The sequence below is a fragment of the Balaenoptera musculus genome, chromosome 18 (assembly GCF_009873245.2).
Source record: "Balaenoptera musculus isolate JJ_BM4_2016_0621 chromosome 18, mBalMus1.pri.v3, whole genome shotgun sequence".
Lineage (NCBI taxonomy): Eukaryota > Metazoa > Chordata > Mammalia > Artiodactyla > Balaenopteridae > Balaenoptera > Balaenoptera musculus.
The window spans coordinates 3,343,397-3,358,172 of record NC_045802.1 but is presented as its reverse complement, the minus strand read 5'-3'; the positions used below and the strand labels follow the sequence as shown (position 1 = coordinate 3,358,172).

Here is a 14,776-nt window from a genome sequence, read left to right as displayed (position 1 = left end):
GGTCTCCTGTTGCACACCCCCGTGCCCCAGAATCCAGGTACAAACCCACGGGGCCCAGGCCAAGTGACATCTTCTGAGTGATGACCTGCTGAGCCCAGACCACCTCACGCACTGAGCTTCCCAGTCATTGCAGAGCCCACGTGGGTTCCCGCTCCTCATGGGGTGAGCTCTCTCTCCTCAGCAGCCCCAGTTGTGCACCGGGTTAATGTGGGAAATTACGAGTCGTGCTGGGCTTTTTACACCTGCATGTGACTTGTTAGAAATGAGTTCCTCCTCTGAATACACATATACCCGGAACAGCTATTAACCCACAGTGAAAGCTGATGTTCGGGAAAGTCAGGAATCAAAATATGAAAAAGGAAACATAAGACCTTCAATCTAGCTTGGGGCCTGATGTGCTGAGACCCCTCTAGTCCTCATCCTGCCGGGCCTGGTCCACAGCACCCCTTCCCCAGGAAGGAGGGCACGGTAACCCCTGGCCAGGCTCCCTGCAGGGGGCACCCACTCGGGTCTCTCCTGGCAACTGTGCACTTCATCTTGTGGTCTCAGCTTGTTCGAGGCCCACAGCATCCCTCAGAGGGCAGGGCCAGGCCTGGGATTTGTGGACAGAGTAGACGCTGGGTGAGGGTCAAGGCTCGCGAAGCTGGGGCTGTTCCTAGCAGTCCCCAGAACAAGGACTTTGGTTTGGAGCACAGTTGAGGTCTTCACTTACATCACAGGGCTTCTGACGCTTGCCCTGGAGAATAATCATGGGGGCGGGAGTGCGGACGGACAGGAGTGGGGAGCTGGCATTTCCGGTGGGGCTGGGCTCCAGAGCAGCTAAGTGGCCTGAGGATGGGAGGTGTTGCTCCCGAGTCAAGCATCATTTTCAGACTTCATTGATTAAACATTATCCCTTTAAAGACCCAAAGCAAATTTAAAGTAGAGCCCGTGGTCTCCTTAATGGGGATGCTGTTGCAGGGGCAGCTCCTCTGGCAGGCACACCGTGGCTTGGAGGGCAGCTTGGAGCCCAGCTTTCTCCACGTTATGTTCTGGGTGGTTCCCTTGAGATGGAAAATTCCCCTCAGGAATCTTAGGACAAAGGCAGGGGCCAGGCTGGTTGGAAGACACCTGAGAAAGCAGTTGATGGTGATGATGGTGATGATGATGATGATGATGATGATGGTGGTGGTGGTGGTGGTGATGGTGGGCTCGCAAGTGATTCCTCATGCATTTCTCCAGTTTTCTTGTTTTGATTATCCTCCTCCAATGACAAGTACTCCCTTGTGCAGAAAAGACAAGCGTGCACACATCTCCAGCAGAAGGCAAGTGCTGTGTACATTTGTGATGCATGCTGCCATTTTGGAAGAGCTTTACCCTGAAGCCCCAGAGACGCTTCCTCTATTCCCTTCTACTCTAATTTTCTGTTCACTCTCTAATTTTGGGTGGGACGGGGCAGTGGCAAGCTGGAGGAGAAAGAATGAAAGAAGAAAGCATAACCCTAAACAGAGGTGCTTCTGGTAAAATGATCTTCACGGTCACGATCTGTCTTTCGGAGAAAAAGTCACCATTCTGTGCAATCTTGGCGTCCCCACGCTTGACCGTGAAGAGCAATGTAAGGTGTGAGGAGCCTTTGCAGGGATTCATGACAGTGGCCTTGACTTCAGTCTGCCACCCAACAGCATGGTTGGACCCTAACCATCACCCTCCCGAGTGGCCAGAGGGTCTCCCCATCTGTCTGGTCCTTTTGGTGAAGTCCTTGTAAGCTGGCCTCCCTCTGTTCTCTGTTGGTCCCCGTAACCAGGCCCTTGGGCTGGAGGACATCTGCGGGTCCCCACTCACACCACAGCTTTTAAAGCTCGCCTTCCCCGGGGCCCTCGGATGGTTCCTGCATGAGGGCTCCCTTCCACCTCAGGACCACCAGGGCACCTGCCCTAGGCTGAAGACTGCTTTGTCCCTTTCTCTTTGCGTTAGGTTTATGTCCCAAAGGAATGATATCCATCCCAAAGTCCTGGCCAGACTTCTTCCTGGGGTCCCAAGGATTCTCACGTAAATGAGACTCATTCAGTCCGTCCTGTGAGATCAGAGCTCTCCAGTAGATAAGCAGGTCCACCTTCTCCCAAATCTCAGGCTCAAGGATGGGGAAGGGAAGAGTTTTTATAGACCACTTCATTTCCTCCTGATCCCAGTCAGAAACTCTTTCAGACCCTGAAAGAGTTTATTTAACCTTCCACCCCAGGGTTACTACAGTTCTGTAGTAACCCACGTAGCTAAGCAACTGCATGGTTTGTGTAAAAGAATTGAGAGGTTTTCAACTGTCCCCCAAGAGGTTGTGAAGAAATAACAAATGGGTTTCTCTTTATGGTTCTTCATACCTGTTTTCTCCCTATGGCAATGAGGACTCTGACTCATCAGGGCCAGTGGTCAGTTAGAATTGGGAAAAGTCTGTCTGGTCTCAGCTTTGCAGCCTGTCTTGGCAGAGATGCATGCAAATAGTGGGAGAGAGCTGGGAAGAAAACTCTTTCCTGAATCCAAACTCTGATTTCTCAATTTTAAAAGAGTGTCTTTGATCGAAATCAAAGCAGGGCAACTACTACAAAGAGGGCAACTATACAACTAATAACCCCAAGGCCTAAATTCATACCGTGTTCCATGCTACAGAAGCTGCAATGGTCGATATGTTATTAGTAACACTCCAAGTTCAGTCCATGGGGATTGGGGTTTCTGAGGCTTCTGAGTAGTGCACAACAAAACAAAGCTCAAGATGATTAGGGGAAAGATTGATATTTGTAGATATGTAAATATCACATGTTATTAAGTAATATTTAATGAATAACAAATACTGTATAATAACTACTATTCTTACATATTTATTACATAATATTATTAAATAATATGAAACATAGATTATATGTAGGCACATGCTTCTTCAAATTTCTTCTTATTTTGCTAATAAGCCCTCAGCCAGGATCATGAAATCCGTTGCCAAGTTTACCATATTAGCAGCCACTTTCAAAGTCAAAACATAGCAAAGATCCCCACATTGGGCTGTTCCCTGGGACAAGATTTCCTTTTTCCCAGACCAAGCAGCCAGACCAAGTGGCACTCAGGGACACTGCCAGGCTTTTCCTTGCCCCATAGGGGAGAGGACTGCAGGACAGTCCTGGGAGGTGGTCAACGGGGGTTGCAGCAGCAGGAGCAGGAGTAACGCATGTGTCCCGCCAGATGGAAAAGGAGAGGGTAGACCCTGGACTCCAAGGACGACCTGTGGAGTGGACCTCAAACCGGGTCCTCCTTCCTCAGCTCGGCCAGACTGGGTGGTGTCTTCTGTGACCTCAGCCCCAGTAGCTGGAGTCTGGGATAAAAGCCGAGGTTGTCCTAAAGGACCAGTCAGCTTCCACCCCAGGGAACTTGCACTTTCATTGCAGAGAGTTGCCAATTGGTATCTGACTAATGGCCGATGCTTTTGTAACAAGAATCTGAACCTCAGTGATCGGGGTTCCCCATCGACCCGGGGGCTGTGCTCAGCCCTGGACAAGACAGATGTAAACAGACATCCTCCGTGCCCGCCGGGCTTGGTACCCAAATGATAAAAACGGACATGCAGGGCGTGGGAAAGGCATGAAGAGTCATGAAGTCCGGGTCGGGGGGTTAGAGAAATCAGTGTTTTGTGTTGGGTTGGATTTCTTTGTCCAATCGGGGGCATTTTGCGATCCACGATTGGGCTTCTGAAAAGAGCGATCAGGAGGAGGAATCTGAAGGTGGGTGAGACTGGATGGAATTTGCATTGCAAGATTACGGCTCTAATTTCTGCAATCAGCTCGAGGAGGCTCCGCTGCCCGCTCTCGCCGCAGAAGAGCTGCAGCACAAAGCCGAGCCGGACGCGAAGTGGGTTAGGGCGTTATATAAGCCCCGGCGGGAGGGGAGATGGTCTTTTCTGCGCGCTCCTCCCGCGGCGGCGGCGGCGGCGCGGCTCCGGTTGATTTAGAGCGCGGCTGACAGCGGGCTGGCGCGGCCGCGCTGACGCCAGGCTGCTGCGTCGCCATGGAGACGGGCGGGCGCGGCGCGGCTGTCAGCGGCGGGCGCGCGGCCGCGGGGGGCCGCCGGAGGAAGGCGCGGGCCGCGGCCGGGACCCTCGCGGCAGACATGGACTTGCATTGTGATCGCGCCGCCGAGCCACCGGCCGCCGAGCCGCCGTCGGGCAAGATTAACAGAGCCGCCTTCAAACTGTTCAAGAAGAGGAAGCCGGGCGGCGCGATGCCCAGCATCTTCGGGGTCAAAAACAAAGGGGACGGGAAGGGCGCGGGGCCCGCGGGGCTGGTGCGCAGCCGGACGCACGACGGGCTGGCCGAGGCGCTGGCGGTGGAGGGCGGCCGCCGCGAGGAACCGCGCGCGGGCGGCGGGGACGGGGCGCGGCCGGGCCCCGCGGCCCCCCGGGCGGCCCCGGGCGGCGCGGGCCCGGCGGCTGGCGGCTCGGTGGCCAAGTCGCACAGCTTCTTCTCGCTCCTGCGGAAGAACGGGCGGCCCGAGAGCGGCGGGGCGGAGCAGGCCGACGCGGGCAAGGCCGGCGGCAGACAAAAGCGGGGGCTGCGGGGGCTCCTGGGCGGCGTGCGCTGGCGCAGGAAGGACCGGCGGCCCAAGGACGCGGCGCCGGCCGGGCGCGCGGGGGCCCCGGGCAGCCTGGCGCGGCCGGGCTCGCTCACCGCCAGCCTGGAGTGCGTCAAGGAGGAGGCGCCCGCGGCCGCGCGCGAGCCGGAGCCAGCAGGTGAGCCCGCGGCGGGGGAGCCGGAGCCGGCCTGCGCCCCGGGAGAGGGCGCCGCGGGACCCGGGCGCGCCGAGCGGCCCCGCGCGCCCCCCGAGCCCGAGCCCGAGCCGCGCGCCGGGGAGGGCCGGCCGGCCGAGGACGCCGCGGGGCCCGGGGCCGCGCCGGCCGAGACTGCGCCCCGGCCCGACTCCGAAGGCGGCCGCGCGCCCGCCGCCCCCGACCCTTCTTCGGTCGATCCGCCCTCCGACCCATCGGCCGATCGTATTTGTCTGATGTTCTCTGACGTGACTTCACTGAAAAGCTTTGACTCTCTTACAGGCTGCGGAGATATTATCGCAGACCCCGAGGACGAGGCAGGGCCCAGCTGTGCCAGGCATGCCCCCGCGCCGGGCCAGCCGGGCCCCGCCCAAAAGCCCCCCGGCGTGGTGGCCTACCAGGGAGGCGGGGAGGAGATGGCGAGCCCGGCCGAGGCGGACGACTCGTACCTGCAGGAGTTCTGGGACATGCTCTCCCAGACCGAGGACCAGGGCCCCGGGCCCCAGCAGGGGGCGGCCCCGGCGGCGGCGGCGGCGGCGGCGGCGGCGCCCGAAGCGCAGGTGGCCTCCGAGACCCCCAAGGACGCCAGGCGGGCCGAGGGGGCCAAGGACGCGTCCTCGGTCAAGCGCCGGAGGCTGCACCGGCTCCCCACGGAGCTCCAGCCGAAGGAGGAGCCCAAGCACCCGGACGAGGAGCCGCAGGAAGGCGTCCCCAACAGCGACGAGGGCTACTGGGACTCCCCCACCCCCGGGCCGCGGGAGGACGGCTCGGGCGGCGGCGTGAGGAAGGCGGGCGTCCCCCGGGACAGCGACAGCGGTGACGCGCTCTACGACCTCTACGCCGAGCCCGATGGAAGCCCCGCGGCCCTGCCCGCCGCCGCCGAGGACACGTCCTGCTCGTCCCGGTTAAAGCCCGTGTCTCCGGTCACCGTCACCTGTGCTCTGCGAACGCCGGGGAGCTTGCCGAAGGACTCCAAGATCCCGATCAGCATCAAGCACCTCGCGAACCTTCCACCCAGCCACCCGGTGGTGCACCAGCAACCAGCTAGGAGCGAGCTGCCCAGAACCAAAATCCCCGTGTCCAAGGTGCTGGTCCGCCGGGTCAGCAGCCGGGGCTTGGCCGGGACCACCCTCCGGGCCGCGGCGTGCCACGACAGTGCCAAAAAGTTGTGAGGTCTCCGAGGCCGAGGTGGAGGGGCCGCTTGTCGAGGAACACAACTTTCCCCGGAAACCACTGCGGCAAGTTTTGCACCCCTCAAAGAAAGGCCTTTCGGACCGTCCCTGCTCCGAGCCTGGACCAAGGAGGTCTTTGTGTCGCCAGCAGGGGCAGGATACACCAGGCAGGGGATGCCACACGCGGGATTTCCCCTCCAGATAAGTCCCTGAGAATTATTTTCAAGCACTTTTTTTTTCTTTTTTACCTTTTTAAAAATCTTTTTTTTCTTTCTTTTTTCTTTAATGCACTGAACGCTAGGAAGTCACCTTTACTTGCCTTTGCAGAAGACAGAACTTAATCCAATCTAAGGAAGCGTCACGCCATGATATTTGGCTGTGCCGTGTCCAGCGGGCCTGCAGGAACCATCGGGAGAGTCAGAGGAGCCCTCCTCTTCCTGACACTTTCCTTCCTTCTTTTCCTTTTCCTTTCCAGGAAAAAAAAAAAAAAAAAAAAAAAGGACCCTTTGCTGTATCACTGTGTGGAAAACACCTACAAAGCTGAGTCAGGTAATTTACCTGATGAGCGGAAGCATCACTGATTGGCAGAAACCCCGGTACTTTCAGTTGCTAGGTGTGCAAATAGGTATTTATCTACCACTAGGACGATCAAGGAGAGTTTGGGTTTGGTGGGTTTATTTCGATCATTTGTTTGGAGAGAAAAAAAAAGCTCAGCAGAGCAGGTTTCCCTCCCTTTTTTTTTTCCACCCAGTGCAGAGATCAAGATCAGGGAAAGATTGCACTAAATGCCAACAGACACAGTGTTTTAGCATTTATAAACTGTAACCTTTTCATGTGTAGATGATGCATATTTTACAGATTATCCAGCTGTCAACCTTTTATAATCTGTCCGTAACCTCGAGTTTAAAATCTGGTTTTATAGCTAGACACGATAACCGTTCCCAAACCATTGATGGTCTTTTATGTACTCTAAGCGGAAGCAATTCTGTTTTTGTTTTATGTGGGTTCTCTGGCTTTCAGTGCAGGAAAAATAATCTATTGTGTTGATGTCCCAAAGGAATGGTTCTGCCTTGTCTTGGGTTAAGAGTCTGTTTGTTTTTCACCCCAGACCCTGGTTTTCAGAGATTTTACCTTGGTTATAAAAATTTTGGATTCAACCATTTCTTAGTATGGGGAGTCCAAAACGAGGAACACATAAAGAAAAACAATAGAAAATGTAGTTTTTCCTGTCATTTGACTTCTGCTTTATAGACGTAGGACTGAGCCACGTATGTTCAGAATATGACACTGGGAAGCTTATGTATCATAAACATTGTGTGCCAAGATTATTTTTGAAAAGTGGTTGACTTATATGTGTGTTTTCTATTATTTTAGATGAAATATTTATTTCAGAAAGCATTACCATATGCCTCGATAGTTTGAATGATAAACTGAAGCCGTTCCTAGAATGCTGTTAGGGTCTAATGATTATAGAATATCCTCTTTGAAATGTATTTCAGTGTATTTAATCAAAAGACCAGAGCTTCGACTAGGAGATGATTCACAGTATCAGGAAGGTTACACATATTCAAGTGAAACTACACACACGTAAAAGACATGCACACTTCTCTCTAACTCTCATTTTCCAGAGAGATTCCCTGAGTAATGAACTGGTAGTACCCGTTTTTTAAGTTAGTTTTCTGTTTTATAAAGGAAAGAAAAAGGCAAGTTAAGTATATGAAAACTTATTTTAATAATATGAAAGGAGTAACGAAATAAACAGATATCAGAGGAATACAAATCCGGGCCAGTAGCACAAAGCAGGTTGTTCCCCATTTTAAATCTGCGGTGATTCAATTAGAAGAGGTGGTAGAGATTGGCTAAGTTTCTTTATTATTCAGATTACTGGCTTTTATTGTGTCATGTCAGATCCTTAATGTGATTTTAAAGTAGTGTTTTAATATTTAATTTCCTTATGTCTGTAGATGAGGTCTTGTAGGCAGACATAGCCTTAAGCACTCTGAATACACCACCAGGAATTCATAAAGCAGCTCACATTCACACGTGCTCACGCACTCAGCTGTGTACAACTAACAGACAAAGGCGTTCACCGTACACTTGGAGATGTTTTAGAAATTAGTTCTGTCTTGAGAAAGGGATTTGAATATGATTCAACGCTGATAGTATTACTTAGACTCCAGATACATTCATGTTCCCCCAGTGAATGGGAAGAACATACATTTTATTCCTAGCTGTAAAACAAAGGATCTTTCTTTTCTTCCCGTGCATCTTCTTGCAGGGGTTAGAGTCTCCCCTGCATGAATCCATGACAGAGTTATATCTGTTCACTTGTTCAATTGCACAGTGAAGGTAAGAGGCCCTGAAGGACTCATGAGGACATTGTAATAGTAAAGGCAACCTATTTATCTATTTTGTAAGCACTGGAACAAAGTATTTTTGCTTTCACAGTTTTGGGACTTGTTTCCGCATTTACACCACTGTGCTGTGTCTTGTTTTTATAAGTAAAGGAAAATGTCAGCAACGTTTGCCTTATTTTCCCCCTGCCTGTCAGTGAACCACTTATGCAAGATTTAAACTATTTTCTTTTTTGTTCTTTTTTCCATATATTTTCCATGTTTTTTTGTTTCTGTTTTTGTTTTTGTTTTTGTTTTGACTCTATCTTTAAGAATTCCACCCACACCAGTCAAATGAAGGATTCAGGCAATGAATTAAATGGCCTCAATCACCTGATGGCAAATCAAGACCAGTACAGGGAGGTGTGTCTTAACCTTTTCCAACCACAGACAGGGGATGGTAGTTGCCTTTTTGTACCAAGGGCTACTTTCTCTCATTCATGTTCATGGGGATTGTTTCCTAGGATTTTAATGGATTTACATTCCAGTTGTTACGGGTTGGCCAAAAAGTTTGTTCAGGTTTTTCCGTAAGATGTTACTTTTTGGCCAACCCAATATTAATGCATTGTCTAATTTGGTCATATCTGCTGATTTTTTAAGGAAGGGATTGGATGTGGGCTGCTGACACCTTTCCTGTGTGTCTGTGTTTCTGAGATACTCGGTTGATTAAGTCCCTTTAGTCAGAGTTGGCCAAATTCTATAGGAAAAAGTCACATCGATTGTTGGCCCTGAATTTGTCAGTCAGTTCAATAGCTCTGCACAAAGACAGCCTGACTTCAGTGTCTGCATTACCTGGGCAGTGTTACTTGGGCCACTGTGCTGCGGTACTAATGCTTTCATGCTTCCGTTAGCCCTATAGCATTTTGAGTAATCGCAAGAGGAAATAGATTTGTGTCATTTCACCTAATAACAACAATGGAATGAAGACTGTTAAGGACTTCCTTTAGCTCCATTTCCCACAGATTATCTGCCTATTTAAATACAAAGTGTGTGAGATCTATGAAAGTGATGACTTAGGAGTTTAAGGGTATCTGCCTATTTTAATACAAAGTGTGTGAGATCTATGAAAGTGATGACTTAGGAGTTTAAGGGTTTATTCATTAATCTCAGAAGTAGTGTTCAGGTATTGGCACTCCCATGAATATTCATATAACCCTTTGCCTACACAGTTGTCAAAGTAAAAAGATGGTATCAGGGACCGAGACGTCTTTGGCTGAACTTTCCAAGTTTTCATTATTTACGTCTTTGTCAGATTAATTTTCAGCAACCTTTTACTGTTAACTTTGTATGAAGAGATTGGTTAGTGAGCGTGCCGTCCTCTCCCTCGGTCTCCATCATGTTTGCTTGGTGCCCTCAGGTAGCAGTGCTGGGACACTGCTCAGGATGTTCGCCTGTTCTGACATTCGTACAGTGGAACTCAGTCCCCGTTTGTAGTCGTTCCTGATTTCTCTCCTGAATTAGGACTGTCTGGACGTGGCCCCCTGTGCTTGGCTTCTACATTCACAGGCACTTCGCTCCCTCTATCACTGTTAAGAAATTAATCCAAGAATTTTATGCCCTTAAACATATGGAAAAAGAATCACACTTGCCTCTTATTTCCCACCACTGAGGACGGCCCATTAGAAGTACCTGAATGAAATAAGAGGAGAAACCCAAATACCCCGGCCCAATCCCATTTCCCTCCCCTTAGCCAGGCAGACCGAGGGATGAACAACACAGTTCTTATTTAGGAATTTTCAATTCTCCAGGCACGAACATTTATAAAGCAGTTTAGGAGCCAAAGGCTAGCATGGCAGCCTGGTCTCTCGGGTGGGAAAGCCAGAGGCCAGCATTTACTTGGTGAAGAGAGGAGGCTGTGAGTGTCAGGTGACGTGGCCACGTGGTCCCTCCTCCGGGCAGGCACCCATCCTGCGACCCCGTGCTGCTCTGAAGGTTCTCCAGTGGCCGTGCCGGATGGCTTCTTACAGCCTTTTCACTGTGATGACCGCGGAGATGAGGCAGTTTGTTGTAACGATAGCCACTCACAAGGAAAGTTGTTGTCTCCCTGCAGATAATGTTTCTAAGGACTGATTCAGAGTGGTCGTTTCATGATTATGGAAAGCAGCTCCTTCTCAAGCTGCAAAACAAAAGGTTAAAATAGCCTCTAAGCCTCCAGAACTGAAACTGGGCACATTTTATGACTGATATTTACTTTAATTCAGTGTAACACATATTCACGGGGCATATACTGGATCTCCTGCTTAATAAAAACCCATTCAGTTTGGAGCTCACAAGTAGCTGTACTATAATCAGACATTCTTAATATTCATTAAAAACACCTTTATTTTATTTTACCTACTTTTATTTTGTATTTTTTGCTGATAGTCTGTGGGGTGGAGCAGGGTGGGGTGAGATTGAATGAGGGGGGTATGGATTAAGTCACACAGATTCCTCTAAAAGTAAGAATAGTAATTACAACAAGGATTAACGTGTGTTGAGTACTTACTACGTGTCAGCTCCTTCCAGGAGCTTTACAAATATTTACCTAGCCCTCTCACAGCCATGTGGGTTAGGTAATACTATCTCCCTCACAGAGCATATTTAATTCATCCTTTTGGTTTGTTTCTACCCCGTTCATTCCATCCATGCATCCATCCATCTCTTTCTCTCTCTTCACCTAGGACAGGGATAGACACTCTTTAGTGACTTACAGTAGTAATACAAGAGCTAAGAGCTGCTAAATCGCATCACCAGCTCACTTTCAATAGAAAAAGAGCCAACCCATGTCACGCAGCTGAGAACTGGTTTTGTGTCCGAGATGTTGGTACTCACATCATTCCGGGGGAAGGCTGCTGCTGGGTTCCAGAGGCAAACAGTCTGCCTTGCTTTGGAGGGATCCTCGCCTTTTGGGGATTAACTTCAAAAGTGTAGACGGACGTCTCTTCTGTTGTCATGATGATACCTGTGCCCTGATAGGATTTCAGTCATGTCGAGCAGAGCACGTTTCACTTGTTTTTCTACCTGAAGCCCAGTCCAAGCTGGTTCTGGGTGTCCTGGGTTGTTTGCTGAGATGCTAGCTGGCTCCGTGACGCCTCGCCTTGACGTGGTTCTGAACTGCAGAGACACGCTCCTGGCTCTTTAGAAAGTAGCGCGTCCCATGTTGTCTCCGACCATTGCATCCTGGCCTCGATTTTCTGATTCATTCATTCATTCAACTCATATTTCTTGCACACCTATAAGTCAGTCACTGTGAATTTGAGTATTTTATATTTAATTAAACTAGCCTAACCTATGCTGTGTGTTTACCGCGAGCTGAGATGATGCTCTGTTTTCTTTGACATTCTGTCCACGAGAACCAGGCAAGGCGGGACTTGGCTTTGTCCTACAGAGGAAGAAAATGACGAAAAGGTGGAATCCCTTGTCCGAAGCCACCCATTTAGCAAGCAGTGGACGGAATATGAACCAGAAGTCTAACTCTACTGCTTGTGCTTTAATTATAAACCTCTTTTTTAGCCATATGATTCAATTCTTGTATGATTTAGTAAGAAACTGATCAACGTTCTGAACAGCAAGAGCCAAACCAGATTTTTATGATGGTGGATACCATTAAAATGACGACTATTTCATTTAAAAGTGAACTTGGTTTTTTAAAAAAATTATTTGATGCCTTTTGTACATGCAAGCCTGAAAGGTAGATCTCAGAGCTAGCGGGGTTTTTTGTTTTTTTTTTTCACACCTGACCAGTCAAAAATTTGGGCCATAGTCACCCATTATTACATGCTAGCAGGCCTGCATACAGATTTTATAATCTGATGACTGCTTTGTCAATAATAAAAACCTACAAAAGCATTTTATTCATATACGGGCTGCCCACGCTTGATGAAATGCTTTTTTAATGAGAAGCAGTGAAAGAATTCAGTCACAGGTGATCATTGTGTTGAATTGTACACTGGGGTTATTTTTGGAAATTATTCAGTAATTGGGTAGAGTAACTTTCTGCTCTATGTGAGAAGATAGATTTTTAATAAAATACAGCCTAGGTCATTGGTTATTAGAGGCATAATAAACTTTCTCAGATCCCTATCTGGATGATTAATACACTAAAAAAGAAAATACTAAAAATATCTGGTCATATTACACAAGGGTCTTGAAGTGACACACAGGAAATACTTGTTATCATGTCATAAGATGAAATGGACCAAGGGAGCCTGGAGGAATTCATAAACCTTCTCAAATAACTACCTTACAAACCACGAATCCCCCACCACACAGTTATTTCTAAATAAAGGAGGAGAAACTCTAACAAAATAATATCTAGCATGTTTACTGCTTCCAGGATACATTTAACTGAACATGGAGGATCCGATGGTGGTCTTTTTACCAAGAATATCGGGGAAAATGGTTTAGATGTTATAGACGAAGTAAATTCCTGTCATTTTTTAATGGACTCCAGCTACGTACCAGGCTCATTGCTAACTTCAGGTTTTGCCCAAGTTATTTATAGGAAATATCTCAGTGTAATAGCGGGAATTGCAGGTTATTTGAAAATAAAGACAAAGAGAACCCAAATGAGAAACTCCATTTCTAGAATTAGTTTTCCTGAAAGTCAGGCATGTCTCTGAGGACAAGCTTTTGGCTGTATTATTTTTGTGCACAGGAGGAAAGTTGTTAGTAGGTTTATAGATATTATTTTTATAATAGAATGTTAAAGTCGCCCAAACATCAAAAATTGTCTCCTAAAATTACTCTATGTTTTTAAGACTTGTTCTAAAAAAGGGTTCTAAATAGCAATAGGGTCTTTTCTCTTTTCTCCTCTCCAGTGGTTTAATGGGATAGATGAACCAATGTTTATATTTTTAAACCTGTAAATATTTTATTTTGGGTATTTTGTATATTTGTTGATATAATTCCATTTCGTGCATATGTATCACCGTGCATGTTGCTGGTTTTGATAGTCACTCTCAATGAATGTAAGAAGCTTGGACTAATAGCACTTCTCTTCATTCAAACATCGTAAAATGAAAATACAGCACTGCCATTTGAAATGTTGTGTTTAATTCAGTCAATAAATTTTGTTGCTCCTTTACATTGATTGTGAAGTCTGTTGGTGGTTATTTTTCCGGGATACATTTTATTTCCAGCCGCTTCAATTTTTAGAATTTATACTAATGATGATAATGACGGTGTGTGTGTGGTGTGTGTGTGTGTGTGTGTGTGTGTGTGTGTGTGACCAACAGGAGGCCCGTATTTCTTTCCACACTTTGTGAACAGGTGAAAAGTTATTGTTTGCTTTGAGCAGGTGCCTTTGGACAAGCTCGTTCGGTGTTCTGACTCTGATCTGATTTCTGAGCCTTTTACTCGGAGAATCTCTGTTCCTTGTAACCCTCCTCGAGTTGGACTCACCTGCTGTGTGTGGCCGCAGGGAGCAGCGAACTGGAGTCTTATGAAGAGCTGTTTCCTGTTCTGTGTCGTTTGGGGGGTTGTTTTCAGTTCATCTGTCTAACAATTCAAACCCATAGTACTTTTGAAACAATGTGAAGAATAATGAGATTGCGCCATCTTGTTTGAAAAATAAGAATCGGAGTCTGCCTAGATTGTTTGGAAGTCTACTTCCCTTAGAATGGGCTTGTCCACGCTGCGCTTACTTACATTTCTCTTTTTATTTATTTATTTATTTATTTATTTATTTTTGGCTGCGTTGGGTCTTCGCTGCTGCGCACAGGCTTTCTCTAGTTGCAGCGAGCGGGGGCTACTCTTCATTGCGGTGCGCGGGCTTCTCATTGCGGTGGCTTCTCGTTGCAGAGCGTGGGCTCTAGACACGCGGGCTTCAGTAGCTGTGGCTCACGTGCTCAGTAGCTGTGGCACGTGGGCTCAGTAGTTGTGGCGCACGGGCTCTAGAGCGCAGGCTCAGTAGTTGTGGCGCACGGGCCCAGTTGCTCCGCGGCATGTGGGATCTTCCCAGACCAGGGATCGAACCTGTGTCCCCTGCATTGGCAGGCGGATTCTTAACCACTGCGCCACCGGGGAAGCCCACATTTCTCTTAAATAACAAGAAAAAACTCATATTTATCTTTAGAACCTGATTAGCATAAACTTCCAAAGGGAGATCTGATTTGTACAGAGAAGAGTCAGAGTAGATGGACACAGAACCACAAATAGACAAGAGATTCACAAAACCTGGACGCCTTTGCTGGCTCCCCCTTTTCCCAGCCCACATCATCCCTCCTCTTCCCACTTTTCCTAGAATTCACACAGAAGGCACCTAACAATAACACACTCAATCTCCCTTTCATGAGGCCGTGAGGAAACTAAAACCAAGGGATGCCATGACTTTCCTGAGGCCTCTGAGGTGGTGAAGTTGGTAAAAAGTGACCGAGTTTGGGAACCAAACAGAATCGGGGTTTGAATTCTGGTTTGGACACTTACCAGCTCTGTGAATCCAGGCAGTTTCC

At 48.5% G+C, this 14,776-nt stretch overlaps 1 protein-coding gene across 1 annotated transcript; it reads left to right on the top strand.

Moving 5' to 3' along the window:
- Positions 1-4,023: 4,023 nt before the first annotated feature.
- AMER2 (APC membrane recruitment protein 2) lies at positions 4,024-13,400 on the top strand. Its single transcript, XM_036832040.1, has one exon. It carries the CDS (start codon positions 4,024-4,026, stop codon positions 5,950-5,952), a length of 1,929 nt encoding a protein of 642 aa, XP_036687935.1. The 3' UTR covers positions 5,953-13,400.
- The last annotated feature ends 1,376 nt before the right edge of the window (positions 13,401-14,776 follow it).

Bases quoted from the DNA above. Each gene is read 5' to 3' on its own strand.
- AMER2 (XM_036832040.1), top strand. From the start codon at position 4,024: ATGGAGACGGGCGGGCGCGGCGCGGCTGTCAGCGGCGGGCGCGCGGCC.